Genomic DNA, 23,170 nt, shown 5'->3' with positions numbered 1-23,170 from the left:
GGCGTCTCCGCGGCAGAAGCTGCCCCGTTAGGCCGCGTGAGGCGGAGCCGAGCCCTCCCAGGCCCGGGGCCGGGGGCGGTGGCGCGAAGCGGAAAAACTGAGGTAAATATTTCCTTCACAGATTTTCTTTTCAAGCGGGGAGGCGGCGGCGGCGACGAAAGGGTTGGGAGGCCACAGAGGCGCGAAGAGCCGGGGCCATTGCCCTCCTTCGCCGTCAAGGAACAGAGAGACACGTCCTCGGCAAAACGGCATTTGCTTTTGGGTGGCGGAGGGACGCTGCGTTTGTGGAGGACTGCTCTTCTATTTGGGGAGAAGGTACCATGCCTGCCTTTCAAAAAAGAAAAAAAGACTTTGCTGCAGCCCCCTCCTCATGATGCGCTCGTAACAAGCACCCAGATGAGGGGGTAGGGGGGGGAAACCCCATTTGTTTTCGTTTTCCTATTTCCGACTAATACTGTAATTTGGTTTCCATTCTGAAGGGGAGCGTGGAGAGTAGCAGGTAAATGGTGGCAGCAGGGGTCGCTGCCCTTACATGCTACATGGCAGGGGAGGAGGCTCTCCATCTCCTCCCCTTCTTCCTACTGCTTGGTGGTTATAAAATTGAGTCTGCAAAAGCCTGGCGGAAGCAGGATGTTAGTTAACAAATGGCAGCCTTTAAAAAAAAGAGAGAGATGATGGTGATGATAATAATCATCTCGCAATGGGTGCAGTGGTGTCTGCTAGAAAGCAGATGCTCTGTGGTTTAGATTAGCAGTTGGGAGGAAATGGAGGGAAGTGGGTGCGTTGGCATTCGGGGCCCATCGTGTGCCAGAGGCAAGATGTTATCGCTCAGAGAGGCAGCTTCGAAGACCCAGGAAAGAAGGCTGAGGAGTCCCTATGTTGCTTAAACTGTTTCAAATCTTAGTAAATGCTCTGAAAGGTGTTCCCCCAAATGGCAAGACAGGGACAGTAGGTTTTAAAAAAATAAAATATCAGGGATATATACCAGAAAAGTGGATCTGTTCCTGTGTAAAATAGGGACAATTCAAGCATAAGTACATGTGTGTGTGTGTGTGTGTAGGTCTCAGGGTGGTTCACAAGATAAATATATTTTGATAATGGCTATCAATCACTAGAGACAGATCGGTCCCATTTTGAGGGCATTTGCCTTGAAAGCCACAGGATAAATATTTTAATAGCGCCAGTTCAGCTTCAGAATATTGCCATGGTCCCAACATTGTTTAATATTAAATTACTGCATTATTTTTAAGTGTTACAGCAGAGGTATGGAACCTTTGGCCTGTGGGCCAGTCTTGATCTGCCAAAGCCATTGTTCAAAATCATGCCGAACTGTCAGTCAGCTGACATCACTCCAATAGGTGGGTGACATCAACTGATGGGCAGGGTTTGAGGTTCAATTTTGAATTGGCTGCATATGCCAGTTCCCAAAGATTTAACACCTATGGATTTAACTAGCAGGATTTAATGCCTGCTCATCAGCTGATGGTTTAAAGTGGAATGTGTAGCCTGATTGGGCATGCTGCTGAAATCATGGGCACTTTGCTTCTTCCCTACAGTGACCTAAGCTATGGGCTAGCTAGCGGAACATTACATTCAAGCCCAAATTCATGGTTTGTTTTTCCAAAATGAACTACCTTTAAACCATAGTTTAGTTTAATTATGGTTTAAAGAGATGTGTGAACCAGGCCGTTATCTTACTCCCTGCAAATGTTCTGTTTGTGTGTTTATTGGTTACTAGTGATATTGTTGTATTCTATTGAATTAGGCTAACATTATAATGTATATCACATAGAGGCTGCAGCATAAGGTTAGGTTAACATGCAAAAAATCTCCAGTGGGTAGAATAGCCGTATATAAATATAAATGAGGTTTGCATTCTGCAAGCATAGGCCTATTTTTCTGGCTGCTATTGCAAGTGTTCCTTTCTCCAAATCCAATTCCCCCCTAGTCCTAATTAATGAACCTACCTGCATTGAACTACTTTCTTCAGCTGCAAGGGTGCTATAACCTTGAAATGTTATAGCATCTTAGATTGTGTGTGTTGAAATAAAAGTTGAGGGATGTGCATTTTGCCAGGTGTATTTCCTAACTCCATCCCCTTAGGATGTTGTAGCTATTAGGTCCTTTATCAAACCAGTCCCCCACACTTTAAAAAGTAATGATTAACTTGGAGAAGAATGGATTTGTTTGTTTGCTTTAATCACAACTAATTTGTTTATGCATATCTGGGTTTGTAATCTTCTTTGTATGTGGGTGACCATATTTTGCTACATGGTATCACCCACTATTGGAATGGAATATATTCTGCAGAAAACAAATAAACTACCACGTTAAACAAGGCTGTGGATCCTTACTAGAAAGCATTCACAAAAACCCTCCATAAATATGTGAATGAGAGATCCAAGATGAGCATAACATTGGTTGGATAAATGTTTCAGCTTCTGCCTTCATTGGTAACACAATACTGTTTAATTTCAAAAGGAACACTTGGAGTCAAGGTTCATCAAATGCTCTGGACAGAGGGAATTCTCATGAAAGCTTACATAAAAGGAGATATACTTGTGCTAGAAATAGGATTAAAAACACAGAGAACCCTTTATGTATTGTCCTTCAGGTTGAAGCCTTCAGGCATTTCAGTTTTCAGTCTGTGTATCTGGGTGTTTGTTGTCTCTTGCTTCAGGTCTGTTAGAAATTACTCTCTTTGGTTGGAAGGGAAGGGAGTGGATGCTCTGACAGCCATAAGGGCAGCACATTTCTCCCCTTGTGCCCTCAACAAACTCTGAGGAGGACTTTGACACAGTAGAGAGGGCTTAGGGGCAAGGTGACCTTGCCACCCAGTTGCCCCTTTGCTTTTAGAAGCATCTCGGACAAAAAGGGGGGCAGGGAAGGAGGGCAGAGGTGCTGCCTTCTCACTCAGGGCAACAGTAAATAGTTGCTGCAGGGGTGCCCACCAAGTTTGCTGAGTGCCAAGGAAAAGGAGACGCATGCTAAAGTGGAGAGCTGTTCTCAAGGAGCAAGCAGCGCTAAGAAGACCAAGGCTGGCCGCAGCTCTTGGTGGCAGCTCAGGGGTGTCAAGCAGTGGCACAAATTTTGCGCCCCCTCAAGCCTATGCCCTTGGCAGGGACCAACGTAGCCAACCCCTAGGTATGCCCCTATGTGAAGAATAACTGACTGGAATGGGAGGTGGTAATAAATAAAAGTAGATTTCTGCTGCTGATCCTGAAAACAGTTCATGAACTGGATAACTTATTATCATGGTTTAAAAGCATGTAATTTGTTTCTAGTTCCCACATTGCCACAATAATGACAATGATTTCAGCTCAGAAAAGTATACCTATTTAATTTTCACATTCTGCTTGGTTAATAGGTAACTGTTCAGTTTTGTAGATCCTTTGCTACTGCAGTTCACATTCATTTGCTGTTTTGGCATTTAAATTGGCCAAACCCTTTGACTGAACAGGTTCCCTTGCTCCTCCTATACCGTATGTTGCATGCTGTTTGTTTCAGCTGAAAAAGTATCAAGCTTCAAAAGAGGAGTAATTTATGAGTTAATCATGACTCACTGGCCAGTGTTGAGGAAGGAGAGGCGGAGTAATTCTGATGCAAATATTAGTAAAAGCTAATATTTACCGGTAATCCTTCACTGGGTGATGTGCAAAGAGATAGAAGGTAACATTTCCTTGTTCTAAAGCTAAAAATGTAAATAAAAAATTATTAAGAGAGCTGTCCAAACTAATACTTTCTACAGTAGCCTTTTGTGTTTATAGAGGGTAATTTACTAGGTATTAAACAAAGAGGAACTTTTTTTTCTCTTTTATGACTCTGAGAGAAAGCAGTACTTTGGCCACCAATATAAAGTTGTATTGTAGCCCATGACTAATGATAAATTTGTTTGAACAAACCTGCCAGCAGCTAATTTCCTGAGTTTAAACATATTTTATATGAGAAAAATCATGAATACTTAGATGTGTAACTAGACTGAGCATCTTTGACTTGTTTAAACTTTAAGGAAATGTCTGTTCTAGATTTTTGTAGCATGTCATGTAGTTCTTCTCAGCTTTTGAGAGGAAAAAATAACTGAATGACATGATGTCTAGCATGGCCACTTAATGCTATAAAAGTTGGTCAGTTAATGGCTCTCTGCCTACTAAAGCATGCAAATGTGGAGGGGGATAATTGTTTTCTATTTATGCTTGCAATTGGGCAGTAAGAAATCAGAGTTCAGTCCTGTTCTGTTCTTCTGCTTAGGTCTAGGAAGTCCTTGTGGGAGAGTAAGCTAGAGAGGTTATCCAATTTAGCCTGCAGCCTTATATACACATTTACTTTGGAGTAAGTCTCAATAGCGCTTACTTCCAAGGCAAGCTAGATAAAGTTCCTGGGTAAGTCACAATAGCCTCAAAAAATTGCTTCATTTTGCAATATGTACAAGCAAGGCATGTTATGAGGTGTGTAATAAAAAAAAGTACAAAACAGAGTTTTGTACTGTACTATTATCAAGCAAGGAAGGGCAGAGCACAATTCATTTTCTGCTTCTTGGAGTACTTTGTATTTATGGGTGTGTTCAGTGAGACTACAGAAGGAAGTTGGTTGTGTACTGTATGGTTAGCTTTCTACATAACAAAACAAATGCTAAACACGTATTTTGAAATACTGTTAAGTTGGAACAGAAACTGTCAACTCTACTTATAGCAGGAGGCCCCAGATTTAAATAACCCTTTACAAAACAGATTATATTGAAAATGCTTAATGAGACTTTCCTACTTAGGTCATCTCTCTTCCAACTTTGGATTTCTCTCTATATAAGACATGAAAATGAAAACTTTTGTTCTGTTTTGCAAAAATTTCCATCCTTAGAATCCTGTTGGCAGCATATAGACATGTGTAAAGCAGAGCAGGGCAGTTCAGAACCTACTGGTTGGTCTCTGGGTGGTTTGCAGTAGACCAGCAAAGGTTTCCTGCTACTTATGGTTTAACAAATATGACCCCTCCCCTCCACTCCTCAAATTAGGCTGTTGAATCACTGGAACTCCCTACTCCTAGAGGTGTGTCTAGTACCTTCATTATATAGCTTTCATATAATGCTAAAGGTGTACAGTACCTCTTTACCCTGGCTTTTGACACTTGGGGTGTATGTTTTCAGGACCCACCTTATTTCTATAATTTTAAGTTGTTATAAACTGATTTTAATATTTTAATTGTTGTGACCTGCCATGGGACCTTTGGATGGGGTGTGTGTGATTAGTGACAACAACAATAGAGGAAGAAGAAGATGTTTATATGAAAGGATCTATGTAAGTTCCCATTCTGGTACTGAAAACAAATTTCTGGGCTGAGCATATTCTCAGAGACAACATTTTCCTCAGTTCTGTGTCCTTTCTAAGACATTATTTTGTATGTGGCTCCAGATGGTGGACCTCAGGATTCTCATGACAAAGTAAACCCACATGCTTAAGTTTTCCCACTTCTGCTATAAAGGAATGGTACAGAGTCTATTATGTAACAATGACCAATTGCTAAAAAATCTGCCTCACATATGGAACAGCTGCTTCGTTTACAGAATGAAGACATTTGTGCACCCAGGAATATGTTGTGGATAAATAGACACTTCCACATAGTTATTTTTTCCTGTATATGCACTATGCTATTGCTATGCCATTGCTTATGCATGCATGCATGATTAGTTATTACAGCAGTGTTTTTCAACCTTTTTTGGGCAAAAGCACACTTGTTTCATGAAAAAAATCACGAGGCACACCACCATTAGAAAATGTTAAAAAAATTAACTCTGTGCCTATATTGACTATATATAAAGTAATTTTTCAATTTTTCCCACGGCACACCAGGCAACATCTCGCGGCACACTAGTGTGCCGCGGAACAGTGGTTGAAAAACACTGTATTACAGTATCTTGGGCGTGTGGCCTTGTAGCTTACAACCTTTGCATAGTGCCTGTCTGGCAATCACAATTGTTTCCGACCCTTGCTCCAAAGAGCTCTTAGCATGCATCACCACTCTATCCCGCCCCCACTGTCACCCTAACAACTATTTGACATAGGTTAGGTTGAGAATGGGTGACTATCCCAAAATCATCTAGTGGGTTTCATGACCGAATAGTATCTGTCACCTTGTCCAGTACTCTGTTTAATACTCGACTCTTGACTCCCAGTGTAATAATGCTTGTGCAATTGTATCTTGCTTCCTACATTTCAGGAACTATATTTCACGAACCTTTCTAAACAGAAACAAAAGCGAGTAATGGAGAAGAATGGGAACAACCGGAAACTTCGGGTTTGTGTTGCTACCTGCAACAGGGCTGATTATTCCAAATTGGCCCCAATCATGTTTGGCATTAAAGCAGAGCCACAGTTCTTTGAGCTGGATGTTGTGGTTTTGGGCTCCCACCTGATTGATGACTATGGGTAAGGTGTATAATTTTGTTTGTTCTGCTATCTTGGCAGCCCTGAATATACTTGCTATCATTACTGCATGCAGTGCTGATAAATACATCAAATAGGACAATCTCTATGAACTGATTATGTAGCAATTGATTTATTGCAAACAATACCAGACACATAGTAGTAAAGCTGAGGAAAACTAATACCAACTTTCATTCTTCTATGTCACCCATAACTGCAGTGCCTTTGTTCTGTAATAAAACGTTACCTTCTTGGAATATGGCACACAATATTTAATCAAGTTTAAAAAGAATGGTAGGCTAGGTCTTAGGGTTGAGAATGCATTGAAAGCCTTTAGGTGTGTTTTAGGGAATAAAAGCATAGCAGTGACATGGCTGGGAAGCAGTTTCTGCCTTTTCCTGGGGTACTTTTTGGCACTGAAAAATCTCAGAAATAGTCATTTATTTTGGTTTTTAGAAATCACTGCCCTGAACACCATTTGCAGGAGGTCTAGGCCAGTTTGATTATCATAGTCCTGAGGCTTTGGATTGCGTTTGAATGTAGTGTTCACAAAACACAACACAGTAATAGGTGTCTTCAAATGATGTTGCAGATATGACCCTGAAAGGAGAGGTTTTGTTTTGCTGTACAGCAGAAGATTGGGGGGGGGGGGTTTGGCAATCTTAATAAAATGATTTTTTTTTATTGCAAAAGAGTTATTCCAGTTTTCCTGATCCCTATCCTGAACAACTTACTTTGCTAATATTGTAATTAACACCATGCTAAATCAGAGTTGCAGCTCCATCCATTTTTTAAAGCATCGTTTTTCAATAGAAGGCTAATTAAAGTGAGTAGCTTGCAATATTTTTTTTACATAGGTGTTCAGTCCAGACCATGAGCAATATATAAACTGAGAAATGTTTGAGGGCTATGTAGGAAATGCACCATAATTCTAAGGAATAATGCCAGCTATTAAGAAATCACAAGGTCTAACCTTCAAGTCCTTTCTCAGTGATAGCTTTCCATTTTGGCAGGATGCCAACGGCCACGAAGAAGGTAGTAGTTTTGCTAACCATCCAATTCAAATTGATGTGTTTGCTTTTTTTAAGATAAAAAATAAAGAGTGCTTTGCTGGCTTTCAAACTTTTTGGCTGGAATTAGGGATTAAATTATGGACTGAAACAATTAAGAATTCCAACATAATTGAGGCAGGAAAGTAAATCACTTTTGCAGATGGAAGGAAAATATTTTTCCTCATTCTTATGACTCCTGACTTTTGGCCGGTTCTCATTTTGCAGATAGGTTTGTGATTAACACTGATAACGATGCTGGAACATCACAAGTGTTTTGTCTTTCCCCTTTCATTATGTCTTAGCAGTGTTCATTTCCTCTTACTCACAGCAAAATATTGTTTTATTTTGGCACAGTGCAGTTTCATTTTTATATTACTATTTTTAAATCCTATGATTATATCAGAAGTTATGTTAAACACTAGAATGCTGTTCATAAAGTGGGATTGGAGCAACATTCACTTTCACAAGTGTCTAAAGTTGATCATTTGACTCCATTATCACTTGGGATATACTTTTGGAACCTAGAGTATTCAAACCTCTCAGCCATAGATAAACATAGAAATTTTAATAGTTTGTAACTAGTTGCATGGGTTAAAAAATGTTATTTTTTCCTAATGTTAGTCATACATTGTCAAAGAAACACAATTTTTATGAAGGTATGTAGCATTGCAGTTTTAACACTTTCCCCTCTTCCTCTTCCCAGTAACACTTACCGTATGATTGAACAGGACGACTTTGACATCCACACTAGGTTACACACAATAGTGAGAGGAGAAGATGAGGCAGCCATGGTGGAATCTGTAGGCCTTGCCTTGGTCAAGCTGCCAGATGTCCTCAATCGTCTGAAGCCTGACATAATGATAGTCCATGGAGACAGGTTTGATGCTTTAGCATTAGCAACATCTGCAGCCTTAATGAACATTCGAATTCTTCATATTGAAGGCGGAGAAGTCAGCGGTACTATAGATGACTCCATCAGACATGCCATAACCAAGCTGGCTCATTACCATGTGTGTTGCACAAGAAGTGCAGAGCAGCATTTGATATCTATGTGTGAAGACCACGACCGTATCCTCTTGGCAGGCTGCCCTTCATATGATAAGTTGCTATCTGCCAAAAACAAGGACTACATGAGCATTATCCTCATGTGGTTAGGTAGGTGTGCTGTAAATATAGGCTATCCGATCTCTGACCGTCCAAGTTGAATGCAGGCAACCAGCTTTATATGGCAGCCTAATAATAGTGGTTGCAGGTAGAGCAAAGAGGGGATGTTTTGTACCCCCTAATGGGGCTGCCTTCGTGATTAATGGGCTACATTTGGCTTGGTGTGTCACACATTGTGCAGTCTTTCTTTAGGTTATGTGTTGGGAGATTGGTGCTGTTCTCTTACCTCTGATTAGATCAAGTACGAAAGGCTTATTCAGGAACACACAAGTATCATGTGAGGCTGGTTTGTGTACAGTTGGTCTGTGAACATCTGCCCTTTGTGCACCTTTGTTCCAGCCTTTCCCCAGTGTTATCCATTAGCTTGGGGTTACAGCTCACAAGGACATCCTTCATACATTTGGTAGGCTGTCCTGCTGCTGACAAACTGACAATGTGGGGTAGTGTTAGGTAGGCAGAGGTAGGGTTATGAGCTCAGTTGCACTCTCCTGTCTCACAGGATTATCCTTGCATGTTCCTAAATGCCCAGAGTCAGAGTCCTGTTCATATCTTCATAAGTAGACATTTTGGAGTGAAAATTGGGGTCTGTTAATCTTGGGGTGTATGGAGAATATTGTAGAACACTGAGAGAATTTTGCATTAGGAACAATGAATGTAAGGCATGTACAATAAACAGTGTAGCAGCATATATTTCATAGACTTCTGATTTGTTGTAACCATCCAGATAAGCCAGTTCAATTCTTTGGAGTTTGACAAGAGAAGTTTTAAAATGTAAATCTTCTCCTGTATTGGGGGTACAAACCGCTTATTAAGTTTTGGGTGGAGTTCAAAATAAATTGAACCAAGTATTGTATAATATACAGAGACTAGAATCCAATATCTCTGTCTGTCTTTAAAATAAATGAAGACACCTTCCTTTTAAGGCCAAGGATTGTCACAAAGCTGAACAGATAAATGATAATCTGGCACCATACACAATTCAGTCTTGATCAGATCTTCCTAAACCACTGGTAGATAATGCATGAAATACTCCAGGTAACTAATGACTTCAGAACAATTTATTTTTAATTTACAGTGGAATAAATCTTGAATAATTTCCCAGAATGAAGTATGGGTTTTTTTGGTCCTTGTCCAACCCAATTAATTATATTACTTTTTTAAAGCTGGGTTTTTGTTTTGTTTTTTGCTTTGCTTTTACAGGTGAAGATGTAAAACCAAAGGATTATATAATTGCTTTACAGCACCCAGTGACCACAGACATTAAACATTCCATAAAGATGTTTGAATTGACTTTGGATGCCTTAATCTCTTTTAACAAGAGAACGTTGGTTTTATTTCCAAATATTGATGCAGGTGAGGGAAGAGTTCTTATTCAAGGAATCTAAAGTTAATATTAAAGCCTGTAAAGAGAATGAAAAATACTTGCTTTTGAATGCTACCAAATGCAGCCCCTCGGGCCCATCAGCTCCCAAATGGTTGCCCAGAAGGGAATATGGCTCTCAGAATGAAAAGGTGTCCCCATTCCTGGTGTACATAGTGATGCTTCCAAAATTCAGTTACTTACCATTAAGTGATCTACTGTTCTTTTCATTACAGGGAGCAAAGAAATGGTTCGGGTAATGAGGAAGAAGGGTGTTGAACACCACCCTAATTTTCGAGCAGTAAAGCATGTTCCATTTGACCAGTTCATTCAGCTGGTGGCTCACGCTGGCTGTATGATTGGAAACAGTAGCTGTGGTGTGCGAGAGGTTGGGGCATTTGGTACTCCTGTCATCAATCTTGGGACACGCCAGATAGGAAGAGAAACAGGTATTGTATTCAAATAAGGCTAGCAGTGTTCTTGTAGCATAAGTTTTCATGGACAGGAACCCAGTTCATTGGAAATGAGAAGTGTTATCCTTGGTTAGTAGGCGTATATGTCTGTACTGGATACATGCAGAGCTACCTTCCTGCATTTCTTTTCTTAGGTGTGCCCAGCTTTGTTATTACTTAGAAATGATAACTGGCAAATGGGTTTTGTGCCTGTTTTTAAATAAGAAAGTATCTTTTGCCATAGTTCAAACTCATCAGTAAGACTAAGGGAAAATATATTTTCTGCAACCCGTGTATCAGAAATGTATATATAAAGCAGTGCTTTTATTTTGTCTGTTGACCAACTGAGGAAGCCACCTGATAAAACAGGAAACCAGACATTAATGTTGCTAATGGAGCAAAAATTGCTTAGCATTCTCCTGGCATAAAGAAAAGAGCCTCATACTTAGGGCAGGGGATAACTTTGATAAAGGAAATAAATCCAATTCTCCCTTCCCCCCATGGAATAACTAAAGCTGCAAGGGAGGAAAGAAGGTAAAGAAGCTTGCTGTCAACCCACTTTTGGCCCAGATGCTATGTGAGCACTTTGAACTTGAAAAGAACCTATATTGCCAAAGACAAGCCTTGTTGTGATAGCTTTGTGGCTTCAGATACAAAGGGTCAGAACAAGCTCTCTCACACAAGCTCTCTGGAGCCATCATGGTGGAAGGGAGAGGGCTTGGGTGTTTTTTGAACCTAGCTTAAGCAGAGACACTGCTTGCCTGAATGTGGGGGCTGAAATGTCCATAGAGGACGTAAGGTAAAATAAGGGGGAGACAATCCTCTTCTTCCATGCTCATCTTTTTCTTCTCTGAATTGTTTGGTCATGTGGCCCATTTGTACTATTGCATTATCAAAGCCGATTTCATTATGCAGCAGTGATCAAGGCACACCACATTCTATGGAATTAATGGGCACAAGCAACCAAATCTGTATTTGAGTTCCTGTTTTAGAGTTGGTTGGCCTACAGAGGATCAAACAGCTTGGGGCCAGGCAGCTTGGGGTCTGAGTTCTGTATAATGTAGCCAAGTGCCTTATGTACTTGCTTGGCGATCACACTGCTTTTTGCCATGCTTTCAGAGAACACCATGTACACTTTTACACATTCAGCACCGTAGTTGAACTTTAATTCATATACACAGACTGTCATTGCCAAAAGTGTGAAAACAATAGTATAATTATCTTAAAATTGAATAGATATAGTCCATAGCTGATGGTGGAGTTGGGTAGAGAGGCTCACTTGACTTCCCAACAGTTGAACCACTGTTTATTATTAAAGGGGCAAGGCAGTAGGAAGGTCAGTGCTGTTTGCACTTCACCAACCTCCTCACCCCTTCCCACGTAAGCATGACCACTGCATCATCTAATCTGCTACTGATTATACTAGCATATCTGCCTGAAATGCAGGTGTAACATCTCTCCAACTGCAATCTCATCACTTGTAACTATGCCTGGTGTGGATATGTTGATAGTGTTCAAAAGCAAGTATTTTTCATTTTAAATTCATTTTCTTCCTAAATATCACTGCTATCACTTTTCCAAAAACAAAATCAAGGTGAAAATGTCCTTCACGTTCGTGATGCTGACACCCAGGACAAAATACTGCAAGCTCTGCACCTCCAGTTTGGGAAACAATATCCTTGGTAAGTACAGTCATTAAAATAGTGAAAATACTTTCATTATGTTGCAACTTTGCCCTGCCGGTTAAGCAGCAGCAGCGCTACTAGTCAGGAAGGTGGCAGTGTGGCATCACACTGGGCTCTGCCAATATGCCAAGTGCAGTTGCACCATAGATTTGTTTAAAGCTATTACAATACTGGTAGTTACATTTTTGTTAATCCCCAATACGTATTTTTTGAACTATGCCTAGTACATATTAAAGTTTGCGTCATTAGCAGATAAATGTTAAGCTTTAATACAGGAAGGGCCTGTGGCTGCACGAGCATATAGCTAACAAGTGCTGGTGCCCTGCTGGTTTTGTACAGTTGTTGCATTTATATTGCAGAAATATGTGTTGATATAATTATTTAGGATCAAATTCTCATCTACAACTGGCACTGGTGAAGTTTTTCCCAACGAGGTTGGTGAAATACTGTTCAGCCATGTTTTCTAGAGGATTTCATTATGTAAAATAGAATTGTTTTGTTTGATCTGATGCTGACAACTCTGATTGTGCCCCTTACACCAGAGTCTTAATGGCAACAAAATGTCTTAAAGTTGGGTGTCCTACATTACAGTAGAACCTCAACTTACCACCACCCCTACTCGCGATTGGCGCATGCACGAAAGCGGCTTCTGCTGTCTGCACATGTGCAGAACGGCACTGCTGCCAAAATGCGCACGCGCAGAATGGCACTTCTACCCGTGACCCAGATCGATTCACGAACGGACCTCTGGAATGGATTCCGTACATGAGTAGAGGTTCCACTGTATTCCCCTTTCCTTTTTGTAATAAGTTTGTAGTGTGATTTTATATTAAAATAAATTGCAGTGTTGAAAGTGTGTAGCAGCTAAAAGGCTGAACTCCAAATGAGGAATTCCCTGTTTTCAATCTTTTGTCTGCCACAGACAGCTTTAGGGCAGCCACATTCTCTCAGCCATAGCTCTCACTTGTAATATAGGAATAATAATACTAACTCACTTTACAGGATTCTCAGGATTACTGAGATAATGTATATAAAGCATTTTGAACACTCAAAAGCTCTATATACATACGTTCCTATTCAGACTCACAGTTCACTTAGGTTACTAATCTATCACATGGAACTCTTCAACATAACTGGAGGAATCTTTAACGCTTTTATTCTTCTGTGGGTGTATTTCAGTGCTTGATAAAAATGTGTCTGTACTGCACTCTTTCTCTAGCTGATCTTTATATTTTTACCATTTCCCATCACTTTCCTATGCGTCGTTACAATCTGTCTCATATAGTTTGATTTAATGCAGAGCTACTCAGAAGTACACCCCACAGAGTTAAGTTTGGTTTACTTCCAGTTAAGGATGAATAGAATTATAGCTTCTGGTTTTTATGTACAGTGCCAAGGTCATAAGCACAGTAGAAATAGTAAGAATAATATAAGCGCATAATTTTGCCAACTAGGCAAAAACCCAGCTAGATTTCTTGAATAAGCAGTTATGCAAGTTGATATATAGGTGTATGAAAAATGTCATTTTAGATATCCTTAAATGTAGTTTTCCAGTTGAAACAGATGAGATTTAAATGTACTTTTGACTAAATATATTTAATTTCTCAAATTTATGTTTCCTATAAATTTGCAAATCAGTTATCACTAGTGCAAATTCTTCCTGAGAAAATAGTATTTTTGTCTTCTTCCACCCTACTTGCAATCTAGAAATTGTTGTTTAAGGCATTAAGGTATGTAGTTTTGTAACACGTCACCTACATTAATTGCTGTTATTTGATGTTATAGCTCAAAGATATATGGAGATGGGAATGCTGTTCCAAGAATCCTAAAGTTTCTTAAGTCTATTGATCTTCAAGAACCCCTTCAGAAGAAATTCTGCTTCCCTTCTGTAAAGGAAAACATCTCTCAAGATATTGACCATATCCTTGAGACCCAGAGTGCTTTGGCAGTGGATCTGGGTGGAACAAACCTCCGAGTAGCAATTGTCAGCATGAAGGTAAATATAAACAATAAGGCCAGGTGGGAACTTCCATTGGGGAGGTTGGGGTGGGATGCAGAGTGCAAATTTTAAATAGATTAATGGGGTGCAGAGTGCAAATTTTAAATAGATTAATGGATCACCAGCAGTTAAGCATAGACTGAGCTTGGGCATATTGTTTGTAGGAGTAGGATATGCCAATTGAGTATATCCCATCCCTGAATGAAAGCCCAGGGAGGTTGCATGTTCACACACAAACACTTCTGTCTCCTCACCTTACATTTGTATACCAAGCATATTCTCTTGCTCTTTGACCCCTGTCACATATTTGACAGCCTGTGGAGAAGCCACTTTAAATATAGTTGTGGTCAATTAGAAAAATATGAGAAGCTTAATGGTGTTTTCCTCTCACTTAGGGTGAAATAGTTAAGAAATATACCCAGCTGAATCCAAAAACTTATGAAGACAGAATAGAATTGATCCTTAAGATGTGTGTAGAAGCCGCCTCAGAAGCAGTAAATCTAAACTGCAGAATTCTGGGTGTGGGTAAGTTTTTAACAAACATTTTATCTTTTTTACTTCACTAAAGGTGAACATTAAATCAAAGCGCTATACATTTCAAAAATAATTACTATATTTATTGACAGAACATTTTGTTGAACAGAGTCCCCTGGGTGTGTCACACAATGCTGGATCTGCCGTACAATTTAAACTGACTTACTACAAAAAAACAGTTAAAGGCAGATCTGTTCGTAATTATAAACTGCAAAATGCATTATATGTTATATTAATGCTTATATATATAGTTTTGTAATTCTGCACCTTGTGCTTTTCATAACAAGTTGCTAAATTCTGCAAAAGTAATTTGCATTTGCACATACAGATTTGATCATATTCTTTTCCTTTGAGACAAAAGTAAAAAAAAGGCACTGATTGCAGTACTAATGGTTGGGGTGACATGGAAGACGCGGCCCTAATCAGCCTTTAAGTCATTTGCAGCCTCTCGGATCCCTTTTACAAGTCAAAATCTGAAGCCAGCTAGTGCTGTTGATGCATCTCCTTTAAAGTTTGAAGAAAATGAGTAGCTTGCTTAGGGGGGATTACTGATAACTGCCTATTTTTATTTGAAAATCTGAAAAAAACCTGACTGATTGGAGAGAAGGTGTTTCTGAATGGCAATATTTTTTCTTTTGTATATTAAAAACACCATATTTATATGCTCTCCTTTCTGGTTCTTTGTGGCTCAGGTATTTCTACAGGTGGACGAGTAAATCCCCGAGAAGGCGTTGTTCTTCATTCCACAAAACTTATTCAGGAGTGGAATACTGTTGATCTGCGTACTCCGATATCGGATGTGCTTCACTTGCCAGTGTGGGTAGACAATGACGGTAACTGTGCAGCTCTGGCAGAGAGAAAATTTGGGCAAGGAAAAGGAGTGGAAAACTTCGTAACCCTCATCACTGGTACAGGTATCTATCTATGTGCTTTGGCCAAAATCCAACAAAGAGCTAAACCACTGAAATTCTGCATTTTAAACACACTTAAATATTGTGTTGGATCATAATCACTGACTCAAAGCAGCAGTTATTTTTTTATGAATTATGTGCCAGTTTGAACCTGACTGTTCGCTATGACATTTAATTTCCCATAGGAAACATATGTGGCCATTGTGGGTAGTAGCAGCTCAAATAGTAAGCTTCTCCTTGTTGATTATGGCATTCATAGAAGAGCGTGTATGGTACAAGTCAAACTTGCTAATTCTCAGATACAAATTCAAGAAGGAATTGCTACAAAATGGAGTGGGGGGGCCCTTACACAAGCATCCCCTATGCACCATTTAGTGCTGTTGATTGAGGTCCTCTGCCCCTTTGAATAGACTTTCCTGGAGTACAAGGAGAAGGAGATGGAAATGGAAATGCCCCTTCCATACTTCCTTCTGCTCACAGTTATATCCAAGCCGTAATGTTGTTTAACCACTCTGGGATGTGTTAACCAAGATTGATATACAGTATATAATTGAAAAAATAAATAAACATGTGTGGAAAATATATCAAAATGGAATGGAGATTTACAAATTCTAGTAGCAGAAGATGCCTGGCGTTCATTTTTTAGAATTTTGTTGTTTGCTATGTCATGAATTAGAAAGGAAAAAAAGTTTTAAAGTGTCAACACAAATGTTTTTTCATGTCTTATAGGTATTGGTGGTGGAATCATTCATCAGAATGAATTGATCCATGGAAGTTCTTTTTGTGCTGCTGAGCTTGGACACATTGTAGTCTCTTTAGATGGACCCGAGTGCCTGTGTGGGAGCCATGGATGTATCGAAGCGTATGCTTCTGGAATAGCCTTGCAGAGAGAAGCTAAGAAGTTGCACGATGGTAGGTGGAACCTATTCCTCTTTTTTTTGTTAACCACATTATGTGCATATTGCAAGCAATCTAAAAGAAAAAATGTTCATATACAGAACATTCATTTAAATAATTACAGTGTCAGAATACTAAATATAGTTTTGGTGGCAGCATTTTCAAGGGCAGTTTTACTTTGCTGTCAGTAGCCAAGCCAGTATAACTGGCTTGCAAAGCAAGTCCACATCTGAACTCACATTCACACGTCTCAGGCATTCTTACCAGAGAGCCAAGAGTTTTACAAGACTGCTCAAAGTAGCCCAGTATGACTGAATATAAGGCAATTTCCTCCGGCCATATACATTTGAATACCTTTATTGGGTGAAATGCTGCTTTTTATGTCTTCTCAGCTGCCTCATTCTCATGATGAAACTTTGGCGGTTGCTACTTTAAGACCTCACAGCAACTTTGTTTTATTTTAATGTTGATAAATTACTTAAATCACAACACTTTACATTGATAGAGAATTGTCAGCTCCACTGTTTCTAGTCACCAGAAAGTAGTTCTTCTGTTTATAGGGAGCAGAAAAAGAGAGGGGCTAGAATTAAAAAAACACCCCACTGATAATGAGTAGCGTAGTATTTGAATACTGAGTGGCATAATATCTGTGTGACTCAGGAGCAGCTCTCCTGGTGGGGCAGCCACAGGAGTAGCCTCCAGGCAATGGCAAAACTGCTGCTTGGGAAAAGAGGGTTGAGGCAGAGGTAAGGTTGGGAGTGCACCTGCAAATTCAATCTGGTGTTCCTACTGTTGCACTTGCACATGCCTGACCTCACCGTTTTGCCTCTCCTGGTAAGTGCTACTAATGCCCCTTTATAGCTCCGCTCCACCAAACCCCACCCCACCCCTGGTCTGACTGTAGTTTAAGCAATAATACTATGTTGAATCATGCATGCACTAGCAACCCAATGGGGTATCTCTACAGAGTAGTTTCATATCATCAAAGAGCAACAACAAGGGCCTTGTACTTACTTGCTCACAGCAGAATCTGTATTTTGTTGGCTTCTTATGGCTGGTGAAATGTAACAAACCACAAGCCTGTTTATGGTAGTGCTTGAATTGTAATGCCTTGTTCTCTACCCTTTTCTCCCCCCCCCCTTTTTTTTTGTTCAAGCAGAGGATTTATTGTTAATTGGGGGGATGTCTGTAATGAAGGAAGAGGCAGTAACTGCTGCACATCTCATCCAGGCAGCCAAACTAGGAAATACAAAAGCTGAGCATATTGTCAAAACAGGTAAGAATGCAAACATGGAGCAGAAATCTTTGTTAGAATCATGGCTAGGGATAAAGATGTGATGTGGTGAAACGGGGGAATATTTGCTGTCTGAAAAACTGGTTCTGTTTTCAGGCAACGCATGGACGTTTTGTAGATAGCGGTCTGACCTAACCTGAATTGAATGAAGGCCCTTGTCACTTCAGCTGTGTCCTGTTCTTCTCTTTGCTGGATGTTCTAAGCATCAGTCCAACCCACAATTTAAGAAACTATATATGGTCCTAAACAGAATAATACTTGTCGGGGATTGTTGCTTTCTGGGACACACTGGCATTTCTATTCCTGTGCTAGATTGGAGTGCAATATTATTTTGTGAATCTTGTGTTAGCTGTCTTGAGATCTTCTCTGGGATGTAAGCCTTCAAAATAAACAAGTACACATTAAATAAATGAAATTTGTCACATGATACCAGAACCTTTTTAAAAGTAGTTTTAATGGTTCTTGATATTGAGCAGCCCTAAAATAAAAGCAGGCAGTAGCTTTATTTTTGACATTTGAAAGTGGTGTAAGAGACACATGGTGTTGCACACTCACCCCCACTATTACCTCTAATAAACATGTTACATGGTGTGTTAAGAACCCTGCAAAATTTGTTTGTATATGACAATGAAGCAAAAGAACTGTCGATATAGACCAAGAGCAAGACTACTTCTGTGGAAACATTTTTCAACTTTAAAAAGTTGCCTCTTGACCATTGCCATATTCATACTTCTGTTTCCTCTTTTTACAGCAGGGAGAGCTCTGGGCCTTGGAGTTGTGAACATCCTGCATACTATTAACCCCTCCCTTGTGATACTTTCTGGCATCCTTGCAAGCCATTATATCAACACTGTCAAAGATGTGATTCATCAGCAGGCGTTGTTCTCTGTGCAGAATGTCAAGGTGGTTGTCTCAGAGCTGTCAGATCCTGCCTTGCTTGGAGCTGCTAGTATGGTTCTGGACTATACAACACGCAGGATATACTAGGCAAAACATTGGAAGGAAACACATTACTGCAGTTTATAGCAGTTCTCTGAAAAGAGAGGTTTCTTACTGAAGTCAACTTTCTTTTTTTTAAGTAGGCTAGTAGGGTCTTCAGATCTATATCTTACTTTTTTAATGTGCTGTTTCATTGGGTGCTGGAAGAACACAGGATCCTGGGAAGATTGCTCACAGGGAGACTTTCTCACAGATCTTTATGAAACTAAAAAATTCCTGGGGATGACTGAATGCCAGACATCTAAAAATAAAAATGAGAGACCTGAATTCCCTTACTACTTCCTACTCATAGATTTTCCAGCTACATGAGCCAAGACGTAGTCATCTCAGTAACCAGAAACTGGAATAGTCATTAAACAAAGAAAGAAACCTTCCATATGTGCAACAGTGTGCAACTGTTCCTGCCTCTGCAGAGGCTAAATGAGCAGCTATAATCTTTATGAGATACTACAACAATCGTAATGCTAGGCTATCCAGCAGTATGCAGTGATCATCCATGTATTTATTTGTTAAATTAATATTGAAAAACCTAGTTTGGAAGAAGAGCCCAATGATATATGATGCACTTACAAGTACAGCTTCCAAGAGCCTTGACGACTTGCTAGGATGAAGAAGAAAGTGATATCTTTGTCACATCCACCTGTAGTGGAATTTTATCCTCTAATGCGGAGGTTAAAGACACTTCCTGGTCTTTTGTTGCAGCTTCACGTTTAGAGGACTGTGCAGTTAACCTCAGTAGTCTTTTGTGTTACATGCTTTCTTTACTTATCCATGCTGGTGGCTAGACAACTGGTTGGAGAAAGGAATCTTGTCTGATGTGTGTGTGTTTATCATTCAACACTTGTTTTGTCTTCATTGTCTGGATAAATTCCACACTTAAACTGACCTTCAAAGATGTCACAGCAGCCCAAGCACTAATCTATTTAGGTGCCTATTTTCTATTGGTAGATTTTTGTTAGGCTACTGTATGATGCTCCCAACAATAGCCTCAGCTATATGTTGCCCCTTGAGGCTGCAAGTCTAAGCAGGCTTACTCAGAAGCAAGAACTGGTTCTTTATACAGCACTACAGGCATTCCAATGTTTGACTGATGTTTGTAGTAACCATGCTTGAAGACATTAATTGGAGACTGGCTGCAGACTCATCAATGGTTATGTTCCTTAAGGTGTTTGAAGATACAGTTCTGTCCGTCACATAGTAAATTACTAATGCGTCCCCAACAAAGTATGAACCAGCTGTGTGTGCTGACTTGGTTTGGTCTAAAATGTATTGCAGGGTCAGGATACCGGTCTTTTTCTTAACTGTTTGACAGTCCTTATTTTGAAAATGGTGATCTGTTGCTAAATACAGCCAACTGTGCTGCTTTGCCTGGCCCTTGCAACTCTCCTTGGGCCACACCCGTCACTAGCCCTGCTTTTCATGCCAAGTAGTTTTTACTGGCTGGGATGTACCTTTAAACTCGTATGCCTCTTCCCTGCCTGGAGGGAGAATAGAGAGGGGTGGGTATAGAAATTTGCCTACTGCGCAAAGGTCAATTTTACTTTCACTGCTCTGCCCACTTTGGGTTCTGCCCTCAGCCCGTCCCACCATCCAGGCAACCAGGAGGCATCACTGTTCAAGCCAAGGTCTGGAGTAATGCTGGTGAAGTGTGTGGTGTGGGGCCCAGAAAGCAGTCCTTAGATGTTCCCCTGCATTGGGCTGTGTCCATTTTGTAACTCAAAGAGTATTTAATTAGGATCAAGTGAAGGGCTCTCCTCCTTTTCCTAATTAATCCCCCCCCCCAAAACTGCAGGAACATCAGGTATCTGAAGAAGTGTGCATGCACACAAAAGCTCATACCAAGAACAAACTTAGTTGGTCTCTAAGGTGCTACTGGAAGGAATTTTTTATTTTATTTTGAGGAACATTTTTAGCTTTAAAATGGTCACAATCATTAAAACTGTATAGCTTCCTGGATGGGGGTGGGGAGAGAATTGGGTTGTGGGGCAAGTGCATATGCCTCAGCTCTCAATTCTTTGAGCCTCAAACAGTTTATCCTAAAAGGTAGTGTGTGTATACTTTTATTTATTTAAAGAGTAATAGTTTCCAGGTTCATGTAAGCTGCTAGTAGAGACATGATCACACCCATTTTGTTGTCCTTCAAATGATGCTGTTGCCCTACATTCCATGCCTTCTGGAGGGCAGTAAGCATGCTCATTCCTCTGGCTTTTTTAAATTTCCAAACTGATCATTTTTTCTGCATATCTCGAAACTTGCCAAATATACAAAACTGCTACCTTGTATGTGGTTAGCCACTGTGGGCTACCTCATGTTTTGCTGCATGGGACCACAAAGTCCAGTATTAGATGGAACAAGTAGGAGCTCAAAATGTAGTGTAGCCCTGACTTGCTTCCAAATTATTAAGTACAGGAACACTTAAGTTTGATACTGGGAGGAGTGGTAGTGATGACCATGTAATATGTAAATGGATTGCTGTGTTGTCAGTTTACCTCTGATTTGTCTTCTGTACACATTGGTGTGACTTGCAGAATTTTCTTGACTTGACTGGTAAGCAGATTTGAGAGCCTTTGGTATTCACCAGCAGAAGCAGAGTTGGCTCATGCTGCAATTTTCAGTGCATGGCGGTATGCTTCACTGTCACACTTTAGCCACGGAAGGAAGGAAGGAAGGAAGATACTATGTACCCATCTTCATTGAGGTGTGAATCCTGTAACACTGGCTGCATCAAAGGTATTTAGCTCAGTTTTCTGATTATTATATTTTTAAAGAAAAACCATTGTCACCCCAGTTAATAGAACTGTGGTTGTTGAATGTGGGCTATGTATATGATCACTATTGGGCCTGAAGAAGCACACACATCTCAGATGAAATGTCAGATCATCATCAGGTCACTTTGTGTGTAGGAAGGGAATGCCTATATTGAAAGACCCCAGAGCCAGTAACTGCTTATGCTCTGCTCTTGCTGGATAGGGATAAATTGGAGTCCTCCCTTAGACAATTTTAGAAAAATATCAAATATGTGACACATATAAGGCCTGAATTACAGTGCAGTAGCAATGACAAATGCACTCTCCAACAGAGGGCAATACTGCACTTTTGTATTGTTTTCATTGCTGCTCCTATATAAATGGTACTCCTATTTATATTCAAATACCTTCAGTGGCTTCCTATTTAAGACTGCTCTGAATTGTTATCACCCCCATACCACAATGAAACTTGAGAATCAGTTTCCCTAAATGCTGTCCAGTTTGATGGGGGTTAATATGAACTGGGGGGGTGTCCTTTCTCAAATCAAAATTAGTGTGAGCATGTTAGCAATGGCTTGCTGTCCACTTTTAACTATTTCAGTGTCAGAAATTAGCCAGGCACGTTTTGCAACTGGAACAGGTTCAATTGTGACCACATGGGAGATCTCTGGATGACAGGCTGGTGACTGACATATTTACCTGCCTTGGCCCCTCCAGCTTTCTTAAGCACGCAAGCAGAAGAGCTTATTTACTGCCTTTCTATCCCATCTTTTTCTCTAGTAGTACATGGTTCACCCCATCCTCAGTTAATCCCTACAATGACCCTGTGAGGTAAGTGAAGAGGCTGTTACTTGCCCAAGATCACTTAGTGAGCTTCACGGTTCAAATCCCCACTCAGTTATTATCTCTCAGGTCCAAGTCTGATTCGCTAACCACACTGGCTTCCTAGAATACTTCTGCTATGGGGCAGCTACTTAAGTACGTAAATATGGAGAAAGGAAAATGTCATAGAAGGATCTGAAATCTTGTCCTTGAAGCTTTAATTTGTTTTATAGTGGATTGTTTTATTTGGTGCTTTAATGTTTTTTTCTTTAAAATATAAAGTGTTATAGAAATGAAATTTGGAATAATAATCCCCACTGTTGGGGGTGGGGATGACACCTAGACATACCGTTGTGATGACTGTAACAGCCACATAATTATTTTCTTTCCAGGAAACTAGTGAAGGCATACCCCATTGAGTAGGCTTTTTGATGGGGGGGAACTGATGGAATGAATTTATGAATTGCTTGAAACTGCTGCTTTATATTGAGATAATTATTGTTGAATTTGTGTTTGCGGGCTGTAAATGTCTTTTAGTATGTTATAAACTACCCTAAGGCCTTCTGGCAAAGGGGCAGTAGATCTCTTAATAAGCTGAATACCAACCATGTTGCTTTTAGAGGTGAAATCATGCCCCTTCCTGTTAAAAAAATGCATTTGTTGTTTGACTCCTTATGAAGTAATCACCTTTGTCTGATGCAATGACAAGCATCTTTCTCTGGTATAACAATTTATCCACAAGTGATGAGTGTAGAACATTAAATCAGTAGAGAATTACTGTATCAGATTTCATTGCCATTTTGTATTGCATTTTTTTTTGTAACCACAAAGACAGGAT

At 40.1% G+C, this 23,170-nt stretch overlaps 1 protein-coding gene across 2 annotated transcripts in view; it reads left to right on the top strand.

Moving 5' to 3' along the window:
* GNE (glucosamine (UDP-N-acetyl)-2-epimerase/N-acetylmannosamine kinase) overlaps positions 1–19,895 on the top strand; it is a 29,589-nt gene extending 9,694 nt beyond the window's left edge. The window contains exons 1-12 of one of the 2 annotated variants that reach the window (XM_033174050.1): positions 2–102; positions 6,211–6,419; positions 8,172–8,623; positions 9,833–9,985; positions 10,229–10,441; positions 12,039–12,126; positions 13,915–14,125; positions 14,524–14,653; positions 15,355–15,576; positions 16,303–16,485; positions 17,630–17,746; positions 18,516–19,895. In XM_033174050.1, coding sequence (XP_033029941.1) covers positions 6,256–6,419; positions 8,172–8,623; positions 9,833–9,985; positions 10,229–10,441; positions 12,039–12,126; positions 13,915–14,125; positions 14,524–14,653; positions 15,355–15,576; positions 16,303–16,485; positions 17,630–17,746; positions 18,516–18,751 — 2,169 coding nt within the window. In that variant the 5' untranslated portion in view covers positions 2–102; positions 6,211–6,255 and the 3' untranslated portion in view covers positions 18,752–19,895. Of the gene's footprint in view, position 1; positions 103–6,210; positions 6,420–8,171; positions 8,624–9,832; positions 9,986–10,228; positions 10,442–12,038; positions 12,127–13,914; positions 14,126–14,523; positions 14,654–15,354; positions 15,577–16,302; positions 16,486–17,629; positions 17,747–18,515 lie in introns of those variants that run through there. The other variant, XM_033174049.1, reaches the window with a different exon arrangement.
* The last annotated feature ends 3,275 nt before the right edge of the window (positions 19,896–23,170 follow it).

The sequence above is a fragment of the Lacerta agilis genome, chromosome 16, assembly GCF_009819535.1.
Source record: "Lacerta agilis isolate rLacAgi1 chromosome 16, rLacAgi1.pri, whole genome shotgun sequence".
NCBI classification, from domain to species: Eukaryota; Metazoa; Chordata; class Lepidosauria; order Squamata; family Lacertidae; genus Lacerta; species Lacerta agilis.
Note: the sequence above shows the minus strand (reverse complement) of the source record. Positions and strands in the feature narration are given on the sequence as shown.